Source organism: Balaenoptera musculus, chromosome 2 (genome assembly GCF_009873245.2).
Source record: "Balaenoptera musculus isolate JJ_BM4_2016_0621 chromosome 2, mBalMus1.pri.v3, whole genome shotgun sequence".
In the NCBI taxonomy this organism is placed as follows: Eukaryota; Metazoa; Chordata; class Mammalia; order Artiodactyla; family Balaenopteridae; genus Balaenoptera; species Balaenoptera musculus.
The window spans coordinates 21,061,175-21,080,135 of record NC_045786.1 but is presented as its reverse complement, the minus strand read 5'-3'; the positions used below and the strand labels follow the sequence as shown (position 1 = coordinate 21,080,135).

General features: G+C 42.3%; 1 protein-coding gene across 2 annotated transcripts in view; it reads left to right on the top strand.

The window, feature by feature from the left end:
• Positions 1 to 18,961, top strand: part of CELF2 (CUGBP Elav-like family member 2) — a 525,035-nt gene that overhangs the window by 198,698 nt on the left and 307,376 nt on the right. Inside the window, exon 1 of one of the 2 annotated variants that reach the window (XM_036842572.1) lies at positions 10,254 to 10,370. The exons of the other annotated variant lie outside the window; for it this stretch is intronic. Within the exon in view, the coding sequence (XP_036698467.1) occupies positions 10,318 to 10,370 (53 nt within the window). The 5' untranslated portion in view covers positions 10,254 to 10,317. Of the gene's footprint in view, positions 1 to 10,253; positions 10,371 to 18,961 lie in introns of those variants that run through there. 2 annotated transcript variants of the gene reach the window in all.

The window sequence follows — 18,961 nt, the reverse complement described above, 5'->3', positions numbered from 1 at the left end:
GCCACATTCATGTATTGAAGTCCTAACCCTCATTCTCTCAGAATGTGACTGCATTTAGAGAGGGGGCCTTTAAGGAGGTAATGAAGTTTAATGAGGTCTTAAGGGTTGGATCCAATAGCACTGGTGTCTTTATAAGAAGAGGAAGAGACACCAGGGATGCACAGAGGAAAGGCTGTGTGAGGACACAGTGAGAAGGCAGCTGTCTGCAAGCCAAGCAAAGAGCCCTCAGGAGAAGCCAAACCTGCTCACACTTTGATCTTGGATAGCCAGCCTCCAGAACTGTGAGAAAATTGTTTTCTGTTATTTAAGCCCCCTAGTCTGTGGTATTGTTGTGGCAGCCCAAGCAGATTGATACAGGCATCTTGGCATCTCATCTAGAGAGCAGGAGGATTAAAGCAGAGCTCGGTCATCACTGGTATGTAAGCAGTCGGAAGATGGGGATATTTTGTTATTTTTGTACCTGCAATGTCTTTGTCTCTCTCTTGTTCCACCATGATCTCAAAGTCTGATTATCTTTATATTCTGTAAGAGTTGTTTATGTTTAGTTGGAAGCATCATGGCATACCTGTCAGCAACCAGCTGCCAGAGTTGTTTTTCACTTTCTCATTGGCATATTCGAAAAAGGATGCTCATTTACTGACCCAGAAGTTACACTGAATCTTCATTTCTTATGATGTGGAATCCAGATTCTTTTGCTCCATTGACAAGATTCACAGGCTGGCCTCCCTCTTCCTCGTTTCTTTTATTTCCCCACATTTGTCAATATTCATGCTCTTCTAGTCAGACTTTCTCTCCACTGTCTCCTACGTAAACTCTTCTCATGCTGGTTCCCTCTGCTTGGGGCATCCTCACCCTTTGTCTCCACGTCCTCCCCAAATGCAAGCGTATTCTTCAAGATGCCCTCAGGTCTTATTCCTCTCATATCACTCCAGCCAACTCTTACCTCTCCTTCCTTGGAACTCTTACAGCTCACGGAACATCACAGCAGTAGACCTGATACTGTTTTTTGTTTCGTGTAAGTTCTGTCTTTCTAACATGATTATACATTCCCTGAGTACAGGGGCCATGACTGGTACCTCTTTTGAATTCAGCTTTAGATAACTAACATGTCAGTCCCTAAAAAATTTTAAAAAATAACTGGGACCATATAATGACATCTGGGTATCTCCTTTGCTGCTGAGATGATGTCCTTTCCTTATTCATGGATTCAGCCAACCAGGCAACAAGTATTTTTTGAGTCCCTGTTTTTCTGCTTAGCACTTCATAAAGCCAAGTCCTGAAGGAGATGCAGAAATAAACCTGGTGAGAGGATGGGGATAACCGGGAGAGTTTTGCATGTGTAGGAAACAGCATGAACAATAGCACAGAGGCAAGAGAAATCATATATATGAGGACTTGAAAAAAGTTAATGGTGCAAAGAATGTTGTGTGTGGGCTGAGACAACCCGCGAGAGGAGGTTGGAGATGTGTGGGTGCCTTGTGAACCGTATGATGCGGCTTGGACTTCATCGTGGGGCAGGGGGAAAGCTCTGATGGGTTCTAAGCTGGGGGCAACTAATGAGCATATTTTGGTATCAGAGACTCTGCTGAAATGTGTAGCGTGGGTCAGAGATGCCTGAAGAACTGGGAGAGCCTGAATTAGGAGAGCGTACATGGTGACAAGTAGGTGGGTTCTAGAGAAAGTCTTGTTCAATTGACTCACTGTCTCCCTGGCAACTTTTACTCACAAGCACTCTAATTCCTGTATATTTATATTCATCCAGTCACGCTTTGGTTATGGAATTAAAAACGGACACAAGGTTTAGTTGAAACTGGCTTTAATTGCATTGGATCTGTTCGCTCTGTGAATATTCAGGGAGCACTTGTGGGTCCTCTCCTCTAAGTGTGTGATACTTCACTCAAAAGTTTAAAACCATTGACCCCGGAATATGCTCTCCAGGTCTAGAGTGTATAGTTCCTTATAACTTTTGGAATCCTAATCTGGCCAAATGCAGAGTTCAAAAACGACTTTTGCTGTTGCCTTTTTGAGCTAGTGGATCCAGCCAGCCTATGGAAGCATACAAGTTTGTCTGTGTCTGTCAGCCTATGGAAGCAAACAAGTTTGTTTGTTGCTTTCCTGTTCTGCAAGCTGGATGCAGCCCCTCTACCCCCTCCCCTGCCTTCCTGGTTTTTTAGTTATGCCTTCAAGGAGATGGTGATGAACAGCAGGGCACTTGTCACTGCCATCTCAAACTCAGGTCAAGTAGATGAATGTTCGGCTAGAGTCAGCCTGGAGCAAGCAGGATTTGATCCAGGACCTCTTTCTTGGATCTCCCCCTCCCCATCCCGCGCCAGTGAGTTTGCAGGTGTGGAAGTAGCCTGCTTCCTTAACTTAAAATCAGGCCTCCTTTTAAAGTTATTGCCCCAGTTCCCGACTGATTCCTGAAACTTTCTGAATGTTCCTGCCTCTGATTTGCACTGCCCTGCTTTTTCATCTAGCATCTAAACAAGTAATTCATGATCTCATATATGGCAAGGTAACTTAAAACCTCAAATGCATATGTTTCCTCTCTCCAGCTGGGTTTAAGCTGCTTGGCGATGTGTTCAGTCCTCTCTTTCACTGGAGCATCTTTCTTTGCCTCCTCCTCAAATTTTGGCTTGCCTGGGGTTCTGGTCTTGGTCAGAAGCCCTCAATACTCCTCCCGGCCAATCTCATCCACTGCAGTGGTTCTAACTCCTCTGCTTGGAAGACCTGCCTGCTGGCGTCTCCAGCTCAAATTATCCCCAGTGGAATCGGTTATCTTCCCCATCTACCCTGTTTGCTTTTTTGGGTTTCCATTCACTTAGCAGTGTCATCATTTGCCAAAACGTCCAGGTTAGAAAACATCAGAATTATCTTTAACTCGGCTGTTTTCTCCACTCCACCCATTCAGTTGTCCCTATAGTGATTCTACCACTAAAATATCTTTTTACCCCTTCTTCTCTCTAGATACGTACTGCCTGGACCACGTAGGACAGTGAAAAGAGCTGAGCTTGCCCCCATCTCTGGCAGTATCACTGCACTTGTTGGCTTGGGCCTCTCTTGACCTCCCAGGCCCCAGTGTCCTCATTTGCGTGATGTGGATGATAATAGCAATTGACTGAATTGCTCTGGTAATTGAGTGATTTCATCTTACGTGGAGGATCTCAAGCCCAACTAATAGGCAGTGGTCACGAATAGAAGGCCCACCTCACAGGCCACATGGCCTCTTAGCTGTACAGCAGCTCTCCTGCTGTCCCCCTGACTCCACGCTCTTCTTTGTTTTCGGGTCACGCTCCACACTGAAACCAGAGTCATCTTTCTAGATCCAGAGCCGTTTAAAATCTTTCATAGCTTTCGACGGCCAGGTTTTAGTCTGGGATGCAGTGTCCTTCCTCCCTCATCTTGGGGCCACTCTGCCTCATCCCCATTCCCCTTTGGCCTCTAGGAACTTTCCCTTGACGATCGTGACTTAGTCATGTTCTTCGTGCATTTCTGATACCCACCATAACAATATTTCACTGACGTAACAGGAATAGAGAGGTCAACGTCGCGTTTCATCTCAATCCCTGCAACATAAAACAAAATTGAATTAATACACTTTTGAAATTGAGGAGGCACCTCATTAGGAACTGCCTTGAGAATGTGTGGGTGGCCTTTAATAGCATTTACTGTTTTGTTTTTAATAGCAGGCGGAGGAGGAAACTTAACAAGGGGATCACTTGCTGTAAATCCCTGGGGAATCTCAATGAGCTGAGAGGGAAGTAGGGCAGGACTACACTGGGCGAAGGGGATAACTTACCAACATATATAAAGAGTTAAATACAGGAAATAGGTCGACTGAAAATGAATGAAGCAAAAATTAGACTGACTTCTGATGCTTGCTTCCTGCCCATAAAGACACTTGTATTTTCCAAGATACCCCGCAAATCACCCTCCAACTCCCGCTGCTTTAGTTCTGAAAGTTTTGTCTACTCATCTGTTCCTCAATGCCTGGTCCTACCCGCCTGCAATTTGTCAACTCCCAAACTTCAACGTTGATGGAAAGTAATGAGCGAAATGTATCACTTTTCGTTTTATTTTCTGTGCACCCATATAAATGGTGCCTTCAAGTTTAAAAAAATATTAAGACAACAAGCTGATCATTCCATCTCAACGAATCTATCAACTTCTTAAAGTCAGAAACACAGCCTTCTCCATCTTTCTGTCCCTCTCAGGGTCTAGCCCAGTGACTGTCACGGTTGACTGTGGTATCAGTATTTCATAAGTCATGTCATGTAGTGACACTGAGATTGCATCACTCAATAAGAAGAATGCTTCACAAAGAAATTCAGCTGTTGACAAAAGTTTATTAAGTGTCTGCCATGTGCCACACATTGGCCTAAAGTGGTGATAAAAATGGAGTGAGTTCTTGCTTTAATGCAACTTGGGTTCAGATGGGGGAAAGAGATAATAAACAGGTAAATAAGTAGATAATTTCATTTCAGAGAGTGATATATAAAGAAATGTAACATTTAAAGCATCTGCATATTCTGTGAGAGCTATCGTGGTAGTTTCAAAACCATCTTTCCCAGACCATCTGGGTTTCTGTTTCATTTCTGTTTCACTTCATCTTGGTCTCACCTTCCCATCAGGAAGGCTACCTGCTCTACCCCGGTCTTCATTACGCTTGTGCTATTCACTCCTTATGATTCCCTAGGATCAAAACCACTAAGAAAGACGGATCCCCAAGTGCACCAAACTCTACATGGCCATCGAAGACTCATGGATAATAGTTAAGTTACAGAATCTCTGGGATGTGGCAGCCTGAGCAGACAGGCAGTTGCGTGCACGTGTCTGTCTTTAAAAATAGAAATAATAAATGTGGCCCATTTCCCATGCAAATGTTAATGCCTAACTTACATGTATTCTCCTGTAGCCTTCTCAAGATTTCCCGTATGCCCAAGGGTGGCCCTCGGCAAAACATTAGGCCAAAAATGACCACTCTGTTGTGTACATGTTATTTATGAAGTCATATGAGTTCACAAGCCAAAGTTAGTTATTTTATCAACGGGGCTACTTATGGTAGTCCATTTTCATGGGGGATCCTTGACTTTCTTCTCTTTGTCTTCAACAGACCTTTCAAACCTGCCTACACAGAAATAGATCTCCAAACCCACTTTGTGGTGTCTGTTTTCATAGCCCCTCGTGTCTATAGTAGGCAAGTTATTATTACTCTTTATAATAATAAAACCTCTTAAATTTATCTAGGGCCTATTTTCAAGTGGCTTCTTGGAGCTCTAAGTACTTTATGGTTTATTATTTACACCTACTCATTGATAAATATGGCGCTTGATCATTTTAAGGGGCTTTACAATTACTCTTGCCGATTACTCATCCCCATGCCCCAGTTCTAGAAAAACATCTCCATTTTGCAAACAAGTGCATCATTCCACGGCTTGGAGAGGGAATATCCATGTGGAACGTGGGACCCTTGAGTTGGTTACAGGGATAGCTGCCTTCTGCTTGACTTGGTGGTAACTTTGTGAGCCCTCAAGTGAGAGGAACTCCGGTTACATAGACCCTCAGATTACCATCAAATCCTTTCTTTGCTAAGGCTGCTATGGTTTTACGTTAAACCAACCATCAGTTTTATGTTTCAATAGTGATTTGTGATACTTATATCCTTGGGGCTTTGGAGGTCTTTCCCCTCAAGGCAGGAGGGAGCACAGGTTCTGGAAGCACAGGATTGTTCCATGTTCTATTCATTCTGGCTCCTGTGTGCAGATTTCACTGCTTTGCCTCATTCTGCCCATAGAGACCCTTCCTCCAAGGCTGACAAAGCTGGTCAGAGGAACTTTGTGTCTTCTGCTTGACATCAGCCCTGGATGGAAATCCACCCCCTCACACACAGACTTGCCACTTTACTGTGCACCTCCTACATGTCATGTGCTGAGTTTGCTGCAAACCCATTTCTTGTAGACCTTGGTCATTCCTTCATATTCACTTCACAGACTCTGTGCTCTTTCCATCTTTCATAACAATGTGGTATGTTTCTTAGTTAAACCTGGCAACTCTTGGTATCTGCTATGGTCTGAATATTTGTGACCCCCAACCAAATTCATATGTTGAAATCCTAATGACCAATGCTATGGTAGTAGGCGGTGGGGTCTCTGGATTAGGTCATGAGGGTGTCATGCATGGGATTAGTGGTCTTACAAAAGAGACTCCCAGAGATGCCTTGTCCCTTCTACCATGTGAGGACACAGCAAGGAGGTGCCAGCTATGAACCAGGATGAGGGCCCTCACCAGAACTTGACCGGGCTGGTGCCTTGATCTAGGACTTCACAGCCTGCAGAACTGTGAGAAATAAATGTTTGTTGCTTATAAGGCCCCCACCTCTGTGGTATTTTGCTTTAGCACCCTGAGTGGACTCAGGCAGTATCTGAAACCAGCAACTAAATAGATTTAATATCCTCGGTGCCTCCGCGTTTCAAGATGGTTCTTTTACGATGGGAATCTGAGAGGCAGACTAGATTTTTTTAGTGTCCCATCCTTTTTATCAAAGGATTCTGTACTGCCAGGCCCTAATCTCTAACATACTTCATATCATACACTTCCACTGAAGTGGCATTTTCCACTACTTTTGCAATGTAAATATCCAAAGGCAAAGACCAGGCATAGAAGGCAGAAAAAAGTTGGGGCAGTTATGGTTGCGTTTGGAAATGTAGCTTTTTATTCCAGAAATTATCTACAACATAAAGAAATGCACATATCATATACTTATAAATTTTTTAGGAATCTCATATCTAGGAAGGTCATGAGATCTGTCTGATTCTCAGCTCACCCCATACTTCCACGTCGCTGTACCTCTCCACTTTTTCCCTCACCAAATTTGCATTAGCTAAACATTTAATTTCTACAGTTAAAAAAAAATCTTTTTGGATATAGAGGGCATTGAAATAAACTAAGTTTTCATTGTTCTTCTTTGCTAATTACTACTATAATTCTCATCCTCTTAAAAACTTTCCCCTACAAAACAAATTTAATAATAATCAGGATTATTACAAATTAATTCCTACTCTAGATGACCTCAAAAAGAAATTGGTCTCCAAAAGTGCTTAGTCTGTCTAGTTTCAACTGAAACTGTATTTGAAATAAAGTTTTGAAAGGAATTGATAAATGCTAGTAGCCCAGACATAACCTTTCCATCAATTTTTTAATCATTTACTATCTATCCTCTAAGGTAATTAACATCATTTTAGGAAGGTGTACAATAAACACTACTTCGAAGCCATGCCTTCCCGGGTGTGTGTCTGTCACCCCTGGGCACAGTGGGGTCGCTGGGTTGCATCGCCATGCAGTGGAAAGAACATGGGCCCAGGGTTGGTAGACTGAGTTCCCAAGCTCTGTCATTATCTACCTTCTGTGGGCAAGTTGCTCATTGTTTCTGCACTTGAACTTTTAAAGGTGAGCAAGTAACAGAACCAGCTGTGCCCACCCCAGAGTGTTGTAGGGATTCATCAGCGAAAACGTGAAAAGGTCTTGAAATGTGAAACACGACGGCAGGGAAGGACTTCCCAGTGTTGTGAGCTGTGCCAGTGGAATGCCTGAATTAGAGTAAGAAGTGTTCCCCACCCCCGATATTTGTTAAGGAAGCTACATAAAGGAATATTGAAAATAAAAGTCTTCTCCCCGAAGTCCCAAGAGTTAAAAACAAATTCATTCCTTTATTTAACAAATATTTATTAAGGATCAGCTAAGGGAAGGTTATTCGATTGGATGGATTAAGAATACAAAGATTGATCCAATGTGGATTTGGAGTCAGAGAATTCCTATACAGTGTGACACGCCTGCCTTATATTCGCTCATCTTTCTATCCCCACGTTCAGCACAGGCAACTGGTGGATGTAAGACCCCCGATCTGTCATCCTACTGGCGTTTGGACAAGTACTAAACTCTTACCTCAACAGCTTTCTCATTATTTAGGTCCCTAGACTCAAAAGGAAGTAGAAGGAATATAAAATATTTAATGCTTTGATTCCGTCCCAGTCCTTACTGCTAGGGATCCATAATTCATTTCACTAGAGGAATAGCCCCATATACTGCAGCCCTGGCTTCCAGGGTTAAGAATCTATTTATGGATTAGCAAATGCATTAGTGCTACGTGTTAGTACTTGCCTCATAGTTTAGCCCTGTTAGAAATTGGATGGAAGTATTAAAAAAGGGCTTTGTGTTGGAACAGTGTATTTTTACTTTTCTCTGATGGACAAAACCGTGGCCTGTGTCAGGCCACTCATTCCACTTTTTATTAATATTTGCACTGGTGGAACACACCCAGTTTCATCACACGTGCTTCTGGTGCTTTAAAATATATGAGCATTTGTCGCCCCCATTTAACTTCTTGGCAAAGAGAGCTCCAGAGAGGTAAGGTGACTCCTGCCTCAGCACAAGTCACTAGGGAAATGGCTCAAAGTCTCTCTCTCTCTGCAGTGTCTGGGGTTCCAGACTCATTTACATGATGTTGATCTTGCTCTAAAAGAACACCTTAGGGACTTCCCTGGTGGTCCAGTGGTTAAGACCCTGCGCTTCCAGTGCAGGGGATGTGGGTTCAATCCCTGGTCAGGAAACTAAGATCCCACATGTCTCGCGGCCAAAAAAAAGAAAAAAAAGAAATAAACAGATACTTTAAAAAAATAAAAGAACACCTCAGATTGTATATAGTATCTTTCCCTGGCAAGGTCATTCATTTTTACATATTCACTCTCTAACTTTTAGTTGCTGTCATGAAGGAAGGCAATGTAAAAATGTGCTTGTTTTAAGGACAGAGCTCTTGCTTCATTATTTTACCCCAGTCAGGTTATTCATCATGTGGTCTTCTTGCCATCTAGAAATGGGGATGGGGACTGCTTTCGGTCACCTTTGGTTGTTGTCATAAACTAAGCGCGATTACTGTGCAGTAACCCTGAAAGCACCTTCCTCGCCCTCCAGAACATCTCCATTTCCTTAGCTGTGGGCCAAGACTAAGTTCAGAGGTCATAGGTCAGAGACATAGCAAGATATTGGGGTATATTCCAGATCTCCAAATGGGAGGGTAATGGGGCATGCCATTATCTTCCCCGCCCCACTATTATTCCCACAAGTATTTTAACTCCAGATTATTACTGAGTTGCACAGTCGTGCTGATGAGGACAGGTGAAGTGGTTTGAACCTGGGAGCGAGGAAACCAGTGCCCAGTGATCCAGATCTGTTTCGGGCTGCGTTCTGCATTGTTCCCATCCAAGCTGAGCGCGCTCTTGGCTTTCCGGTCAGCACACACCTCCAGGAGCAATGCCTTAATTTGCAGTTTTGGACAACTGACTATTCCGTCCATAGCATCTCATCTTTTCTCTGTGTGTTTAACTTGCTCTTTTACTTGGTTAATCTGCATGGAATTCTTCTAATTCCGATAAGCAGAAGGACAGTGTTTATTTCCTTGGCTAACTGTATATGCTATGCCCGGTGTGGATCATGAAGTAGGGAAGCAGATTTTTTTCTTATTTTGGAAGACAGCATCTAATTGGTCTTTTGAGGCTGATGCTCCAGTGTTTATTAGGATTTCAGTATGACCAAACAATCTTTGCATCGCCCACCTCCTTTAGAAGGCCTGCTTCAGGTGGATTATGCCCTGAACCTCCAAGAACTCCGGGCCTCACAGAGTTAAAACCTTTCCAAGTCCCCCAGTCTCTATCCACTGCATCCTCAACCCCCTTGGTGGGGCTAAGGGTCTTGACCTTGTCACTCTGCCTGAGGACAAGGGGAGAGGAAGAGCTGAATCCAACTGTGAATTCAGTGTCCCAGAAAAGAGAAGCAAAAATCCTTTTTAGCACCCTGACATACTCACATCTCCTGTGAGTCATCTGCGATGCTTGCCGACAGTGGATGGCAAAGAGCAAACGTGAACTTGGTTTTGCTATGAAATGTGTAAGACAAAGAGGGAAATGAGTTACGTATTTTTCTTTCCAATTTCTAAAGATGGTAATTAGGAGAACTCACACCAGCCAGGCTCAAGTGAATGGAAGCAAGACCCCTGTAGGCAGTGCAGTGTATTAATGTAAAAATATGCTTAGACAACATAACTTGTCAGAGAGGATTATTTCTACTTAGTAGATCTGCAGGAGCCCCTTTGCTCTCCCATTCAGAATTTGACTAGAGAAGAGAGTGGGGAGAGAAGGAGAGGGAGAGAGAGGGAGGGAGAGAGACGGGGAGCGCACATTAGTGAACAGCTACTGTGGCATTGATGTTGGAGCGCACTTCTGAACTGGCTTTTGTTGAGACTATCAGTGTATCTGTGCAGAAAGCATGCGCTGTCCCAAATCCGCTGTTACTATGAGAAATGAAGAGCTGCTTTTAAGGTATGTTACTGTGTTCTTTGTTTTAACGTATGCTGTGCTAGTTTCCAGAGCTGGCTGAGACAATCACCATGCCCTGAATCAAGTAGCTTCCTTATCTTAAAAAGAAAAAAAAAAGAAGCTAGAGAGAGAGAGGAGAGAGGGAAACGATATCGAGACCAAGAGATTGGGAAGAAAGAGAGAGCAAGCAAGAGAAAGGAAAAGGACTCCTGTGGACGAGTTATATTTGCAGGAGTTGCCTTTTGCAAGCATATCATGTATTTGCTCTCTGCTATTTGTGCGCGGCCAGTGGATAATTTTAAAGGCTCCGAATCTGGCTCTGGGTTTGTCTTTTCCTTTGCAATGTCTAAGCCTCTTTCATTATTATGCACTCTGCATGGAATACTCAGCGAGAAAGGAGCTAAGGAGACTCCATATTAGACTTGCGTTCCAGATACCGCTCTAATCTGGACTTAGCCTACCTAAATAGTCCTTCTGTGTTACCAGGTTTGGATCACTTTATCCTGTTTGCCAAAATGTGTACCTGTTTAAAGACTTCTATTCATGCATGGCGTCCTGGGTCCCTCTGTATTGAAAGCAAATATTTGTTTCCTGCATCTGTGTTAGGGTCCTACCGCTTACCAAGAATGAGCCACCTTTTGGGAAGCAGAGAAGGAATTATGATAGAATTGGCATCCTGCTTTGAAAAATGTAGTCTTTTGTTTATTTCCTAGCAGACATTGTAGCACTGAATACATCTATGGGTCTGACAATGGGACCCATTGAACAATGGAGCTGTCAAACTAGCTTAATGCATGTCTGGGGCTTTTTTTTTTTTTTCTTTCTCAACACCCTTTTATCTGCTTTAATCTTGTTTGTATAGACTATACAGATTGAAGAGCTTTTAGGACTGCTTGTTTGTGGTTTTGTGCTTTTAAAAGATTTAATATCTGCCGTTCATAGGGCTTTTTGCATTTTGCAGCTATGTTGGTTGGATTAAGTTAGAGATTTATTGCTTACCTCTCTGTTAACTACAGGAAGAAACTCACTGATTGAGACTGCTTGTAACACTATTATCATTCTGGCAGATACCTTGTTATCAGACATGCCTCTACAGTATTTAATGCTTGGGGATTTAAAATTTGCCTATTTAGTGGACTTACGGAACATAGCACACAAGAGAAGTTAAGAGGTATATTTCTAATGTTTAAGTAAATTATAATTTCTAGTGTCTGCCTCCTCTTTGGGCCCCTAGGTAGGTAAACAGTTTAGAAATTCAAGGACAAGTGAGAACTTCCGCCCTTCTAATTTTGGTCACAAACTGTCATTATCTAGCCTGTTAAAATTGTTAAGTTAAAGGTGTCTATGGAATGTGTCAATTTTTGATATATGATTATGTGTTCATAAAATGCATTTCTATGCAAGGTAAACATTTCTCACATCTTCAAGAATCTTTCCTTTTATAACATAAGCATTGGTTTCTCATGTGAAAACAGTGAGACTTCAAAAAGAGAAAATGGAAAAATCTGTTGCAAACTTCTCTAATATTAAAAACATTTTTATTCTCACATTAGATATAAAAGAACTGATCCTAGAATATTAAATGGTAATTGATCTACATGAAAATCATGTCACTAAGGTTCGTTTCCATAAAGAATATATCTTTTCTAACATTTTAGTGTTTTGCTTTAATTAGCTGTTTGTGCCAGAGCAGTATATTGAAAAATATTAGTAAATTTATAGAGATTAAGGACCTAATTTTTAAAAACAGAAGGGAAATCATTTTAAAGGGTAAATTTTAAAAAACAGATGTATTTAGTTACAAATATTTCTTCTTGGATTATATTGTGTTCAAATTAGTGATGTTCTCAGTAAACAAGGAACAAGATGTATTCCTTATAAAAACAGTTATGAAACATTAACTATTTTTTAGAGTTTGGACATGCATTTCTATTTTTTAAACTTAAGTTGAAATGTTATATTTAATTCAGAATTATGAAAATTAATGTTGCAAGCTCAATAAATTGCCTTCTGGAACATAGATTTTCTATAGACAATATTTTCAGAGTCTGGCTGGACCCAAAACGTATCTGTAGGATAATAATATTTTTAAAGTCATCCATTGTGAGTAAAGTGGATTTTATGATTATGTTCTCTTACTTCCAAAGGGATCTGAACTGCTCATTCCATTGGGTATGCCAGTAATTGCTTTTAGGATGAGCTCATAGAAGGTAATTGGTGAAGCTTTATATCCGAAACTGGCCCACTATTACCAGCACACCTAGATTCTGCATTCATGGGAAATTTTTATTCCAAAACAAAGGTCACAAAGCAATTTTTTGTGGTTTGGGAAAAAAAGCAGTGTCCTGTGTTCCCCAGCTGCCTGTCAGAAGCACGCTGAAATAAAGAAATATCTTGGAAACCTACACGTTAAATTTTTGACTAAATTATAATCATTTACCTGTGATCTATTCACTTTAATTCCTGGGTGATCATATTAGGTCCAAGAACAAGGGAACTCCCTTCCCACTTGTGCTTTAACCCATTACCAGCTTTCAGAATTCCAAGACCCCCATTCAAGTGTCTGACACGCAACTATCTTTTCCTTTAGCCTGATGGGGAAGTAGGAGATGGCCGAAGTTGGCAAACTTGTCTACATCTATTTCCACAACAGTAACAAGATATGTAATCTGTATCCTGCCATCAGCCTCTATGTGGGATGATTCCCTTCCAGGGTGACCTAAACAAATGTCAAAGTGAATTTTAATTCTAAGCCCATACTTGCAGAAAAGGAATAGCAAAAGAGTCAAACTGGGAAAATGGCTTCTTTCAATAGAGTTGCAGTTGCACCCCGAGGAGTCCCTTCACACAGGAGACTCAGGAATACATAGCTGTGTTCAGCAGACCACAGGCTGAGATCTGTAACCTCGACGTATCAATAGTCCTTTATTTGTGAAAATGACACCTCACAGTTTTTCTTTTTCAAAATATGAGTGTGTACAGTTGCAAAATATCCCTTTGGGGCTGAAAAACAAAGAAAGGCATTTGATTAATATTCATATCTAGAACTTTAGAGCAAGTGCAGATTGTGCTGGGACACCCAGGAAGTCATTCGAAGAGTGAATCAATACTAATTATTGTAATCAGGGTGGTTAATTAGGTGAAAATGTGGCTGATGGAAAGTTCATTGCTCGCAGCCCTGGAAACACCTAGGTTGATGAAAAGAAGGTAATATACAAAAGCAAGAGTGTTAGGTGGGAATGATCGTTCTGTATTTAAGGGGTCAGAATCTGTCGATGAAAAACATAGCTTGATTTGGTATAATCGTGGCAGTGAGAAAACTAGAAATATCCAACTTAGTTTCTGGTGTAGAGATTTCAGTAAAAGTCATTAACAGAATGCAGTTTGTTAAGAAGCATCTCCTGTGGCTCCACAGCATTTATCTGCCCTTCCTCCAGTGGTAACAAGTATATTTCACCCAGTTGCAATAACGCCTTAGATCATCTTGATTATCCTTCCTTGAATTTCTTTCTACATTTGGTAATTCCTGGGGAATTTGTTGGCGGTGGGGGTGGGGGGAGGGTGGGTTCTCCTTTCATCAAACTACTATTGCTTCTCTCTTGGTTATTACTGGCTTTGGGAATTTTTCTGAACTCGCAGTGACTTTCATTCTGTAGGAAAGAAGAGGCAGTGGTTTTTGGAGAAGATTAAGATCCGTGGCATTTCACTTAACTGACATGGGGAAGAGGGTGTCAGAGGAAGGAAAACTTATGTGAGGTTTCAATGTTGTAGCCCATTAAGAATTGAAATGAAGTGTCCTAGAGCTGAAGCACCTTTCTGATCCCATGGTACCTGTCTCCAGAGGTCGGACTGAGATGGAAGCTAGATGTACATGTAAGAGAGAGAGAGAGAGAGAGAGAACCTCTACTCAGCTCAGAAATGTGCTGGTTGACCCTGATTTGGGCTGAGGTACCCTTTGTTCCCAGACGCAGCCTTCTGCTTCATGCGATGTCATTAGGGGTTGTTCCATGCAGGTATGTTTATCTGATCCATAGCTGTCTTCTGACTGTGACAGATCCCAGCACATTTTCTTTTATGTCAAGACCGTCACAGTTAACGGGGAATGGCATCTGTGGGGGGAGGGTGACATGTGTTCCCAGGGCAGCTCAGCTGTTCCCTCACCTCTTTCCACATTGACCCGCCCGTGATTGGCTGCCTAGGGTTGTGATGAATCACTGCAGTTCAGGAAGCAGGACGTGCCAGCGTGCCCTAGGAGAAAAACAAAAACCAGAATTTTCCTGCATAATCATTCAGTTGAACAAACTTTGTTGTCATGGACAAGAAGAGCGTGAGGTTTGAAGTTACCAGGTTGATACACCTTCAGTATCCATGGCTCTTTGAATCCCTGGGCTGAGAAAGGTTGCAGCTGCAATCGGTAAAAATTCTGTGTTGAAACTTAAGGATGGCATTGCTGGCTTCCAGCTGGTGGGTGAACTGGCGCAAAGGGGCACTGTGGTACCTGGTGCAGGAATGAATCAGACTCTCGTCATGGCTCCTGTAAAGCTGCCCATCTCAGTGATTCAGGGGCTGCAGGTCCTCCTGTGGTGTTGTCGTCTTTGTCATGCCTTGCTTTTTGAATATCTTGGTTTGGGACCCCAGCTCTCTTTGGGGTTCTGTGAGATGGCTTCCCCGTTCATTCAGAGATGATTTAGGAAGTGTCTCTGTGAATGAAAACGCACTGAGTTGGTGATGGGTGGCGTGAGCTCCTGGTGGTGGCAGTTAGGGTTCATTTTGACTTTCGCTTTGGAAACTGACTTGATCAAAAGGGATGGAGCCCTCACCCGCAGCCCCAGGATGCTCAGTGCCTGCCTTGCATAAACCGTACCCTTCCTCTCCCCTGTGGGTTAGGCTGCTGGCCTTAGAATCAGTGAAAACTTTAATGCTACAAGAACAATAGGATTAGGACTGGCTTCCTCTTTTCCTTCCCATCTGCCAGTTCCAGATTTAAACAAAGATCAGGGAGTGGGAGTGTTATGATTAAAAGTAAGGATTAAATCCAAAATTTATTGACAGTCTACTCTCTACCGGGCACTAGGTGATCTCTTTTCATCTTGTATAATTTAATCCTCACAGATACCCAAGAGTTAGTGGTAGTTATGTTATTCCCATTTCAAAGATGAAAAAAACAGACCAAGAGAGGGAAACTGGACACACAGCTCATGGTGGAAGGGATTCTAAGTCACGACTCAGGCCAACTCCTTCCCTGGCCAATTTAAGAGTACAAATATTGGATATTTGACATTTGAAAGTCATATTTTCCTCCAGTGCCACATTTCCGCGGTGCACTGATTTGTGCATGCCTTCTAGTTTTGTACGGAGTAAGCTGTACAGTAAGAAAGGGAAAATCACAGTCGTTTTTGCTTCTGAGTTTTTACAGCTCCCCTGTGTATGCTCACTGGTTCCCCTTATAGCTCATGAGGTCTTTGAATTAAAGCACCCATGGCTCACTTTTCTCAGGCTTTAATCTGTATAATGGGAACACATGTTGGAGGGAATAATAGAGAAATAATAGAGAAATCTGAAGCATGATGAAATTGAAATGTGACTTCTAATCTGCATAAGGGGCCAAAATGTATCATATTGTAATCAGAGCCAACCAAGCAACAAATATACTATGTGACATAATCTTTTCTCGTTAAGAAGCTCAAGACAGTCATGAAAGAGAGAGGGAACAGTGGGTAAGAAGGTATCAAGCGGTGTATAATGAGGGGAGGGGGCCTTGAAGGATGGAAGAGGGAGCAGGAAAGGGAAGTTGTCCTTAGAACACCCCGGATTCGTCTTTGTTATTAAAACAAAGCCAAACAAAATCCTTAATTTCATCACCTTTCTTCCTCAGACCTCAAAGTCATTCACATCTCTCCTCCTCTCTCGCTTTGCCATATTCCTATGAAATAGTGCAAATGTAGCTGTTAGCCGCCACCAGAGAGTATGAGAGACTAAGAGATTGGGCAACATGAAGGTTTACACTCAGCCATAGTGATAAGATAAGATAACACATTTCCACTTAGCTTGGGTAGATTGCTACACCACTTTTCCATGAAGATTTTGGGTAGTTCTTTTAAGAGAAAGAAAAAAAGAATTTCTTTCCCCTAACGGACTTTATGGGAATGAGCATCAAAAGCAAATTTAAAGAAAAAGTCATTTGGGATTTGCAAAAACCTCTATCATAAGCTAAAAATAGTTAGAGATTTGAACCATATTACAGGGAAAAAAATAAATTTCCTGTGCTCAAAACCTTAATGTATTTTCAACCTACATGTCACTTTAATAGCTTGGTTATGTAATTGCTGTAGTAATAATTAGGTTAACACCTCATACCTCTCATCAGAGGATCATGGTAGATTTTGATTTTTCAGCCATCCATCCCTACAAGGAAACGATGGCCACGTACATGCAAAGGTCTAGATGATGAATCAGAAAATTAAATGACGTGTTCCCAGTCAGTCCACTCTTTCAGGTGCAGAATCCAACAGGTTTGATTCTTAAATCTTATCATCTTTTTCACTCCGCTTGCAAGTAGCATTTGTCTTAAAGAGTCTGATCTGCATCCACTGTGTCAGATGACTTCTGATCCTCGGAAGGAAAGCTCTTTGATGGGGATCCATCATCATTGTGGGTAAAGCAGATTCATGTGTTCTCTTTTACACGCAATCCAAGCATTTGGTCTCTTTAATCCTTCCTCTTCTTCAAGATGTATTTGTTTAGAAGAAGGAGGGACATGGAGGCCAGTGGGGCTTTCATGCCTCCGGAGAGTCCCTCTCAAGTCCTGATTTTGCTTCTCGCCAAGATCAGTCTCAGACAACACCCTCCCCCCGCCCCCCTCCCCCGCCCACTAAGTCTTAAAACTTCCTTTCTCTTTCTTTTTCTTCTGCCCCCACCTGTTGCTGCTTTCTCTCTAGACCCAATGTTATGCCTACTGCTATATCCACCCAGCTGTCGCTGCTCAGCTGCTGTGTTTCATCAAACAGTAGCTTCTCTTTTTGAAATTTACAGCATGTGACAGTAAGATGAGAACTTCTGGCCATTTGGGGAGAACATTTAGTGGGGGTGGTGGGTGTTCAAGGGCAGATTGCCAGGGAACTCAAAACCCCACTCTGATAGGTATAAATTTTGTTCCCGCCGCCAGGCTGGCACCAGATAAAGCTACCTGATACAGTTTGAAAAATCTCAGCATCTTCAAGAGGCTGCTGGGACATTCCTTCAGAGGTGGTTTTTTCTGAGTGCCTTTGTGTACATATCACCAGGCCAGCCTTCTTCTCCTCCCCGCCCTTTCTCCAATCTTCTCTTTCCCAATTTTCATATATTTACTCACTTCATGGGACGTGATCGTCCATCCTCCCCCTCCCCCCTGTGATGATGTCTGGAAAGGAATCGCCCCAGAGACAGCTGTTCCTAGTTGAGAACTCAGGCTTGGTCGAGGCAAACTTGATTGCCCTGACAGATGAGCCACCAAGACTCTTCACTTTTGTGGTCACCTGCCTCCTCAGACCCACAGCTGTGGAGGAGAGCGTCTGGCATTGTCTGGCTTCCATTTGAGAGAGAAAGAGGGAGAAAGAAAGAGAACGCTGAAGGGGGAGGGAAATAAGGCAGCAGGGGGGATAATGGAGAAAGGAGGAAAAGGGAAAGGCAAGTCCGAGAGGGAAGTGATAGGCTGGTTGGGCTCAGGGTCTGACAGGTCCACAGTATTAGCATTTCATCCCCTTGGAATGGAAACTTCTGGAAACCTTAAAGGGGCATCTCATTTCCGAGCACGAAGGTATGTATACAAAGAACCCATCTTCCGTTGGAGGGTCTCTTCAGAAGGGAGAGAGATTCACCATTATGTCTTTTGGCTCTATTGAAAACAGATTCAGAAAAACACAAGATTGCAAAAAGCCAGTAGCAGCTGTTCTCAAGGGAGAGCGACGGCTTAAAATTCCCGTACAAATGTAAAATCAGAGTTTAATAACGATGTCATCTTTATTGGCGTGTGATTTTACTGAAGTCTTAGGAATGTGATAAAGTCACCATTCCAGAAGCTTTCAAAATGGGGGGGGGGGGCGGTAATAAGATCATTTTAAACTTGATTGGTGATATAAGTATTTTTTAAGAGATACCTTTATGGAGCTAAGAAAATATATATAATGTATCACTTAAGGATCTATTTGGGGATTTTTTAACTGCATAAAGACACTTGTTTATTTTTACAAGTTGCTGATGAAACTGGGGTAAACCAAGAACAAACACGTGACCGCAAAGTCAGATACTTTCCCAGGTACTTCAAATTCATGTGGATTTCAAACTTATTGGCTGGAAAACACCCAGTGATGGGAACCCCCCTTCTAGGGCCTGTCTTTCTTGCTCCAAACGGCTCTCAGTACATTGGGTTTAAAAAAAAAAAAAAAAAAAAAAGGAACAGCTATTTAATAAAATTTGAATTTGAAAATGTGATGGGGAAAGATGTTTTGGATTCTAGTTTTTAATAAAGAGCCAGGAGTGAGGGGAGAAAAACCCTTTTGTGAAGGTGGCTGTTTGAGGAGATGGAACAGTACTGGTACATCTGTAGTTGCATGGCC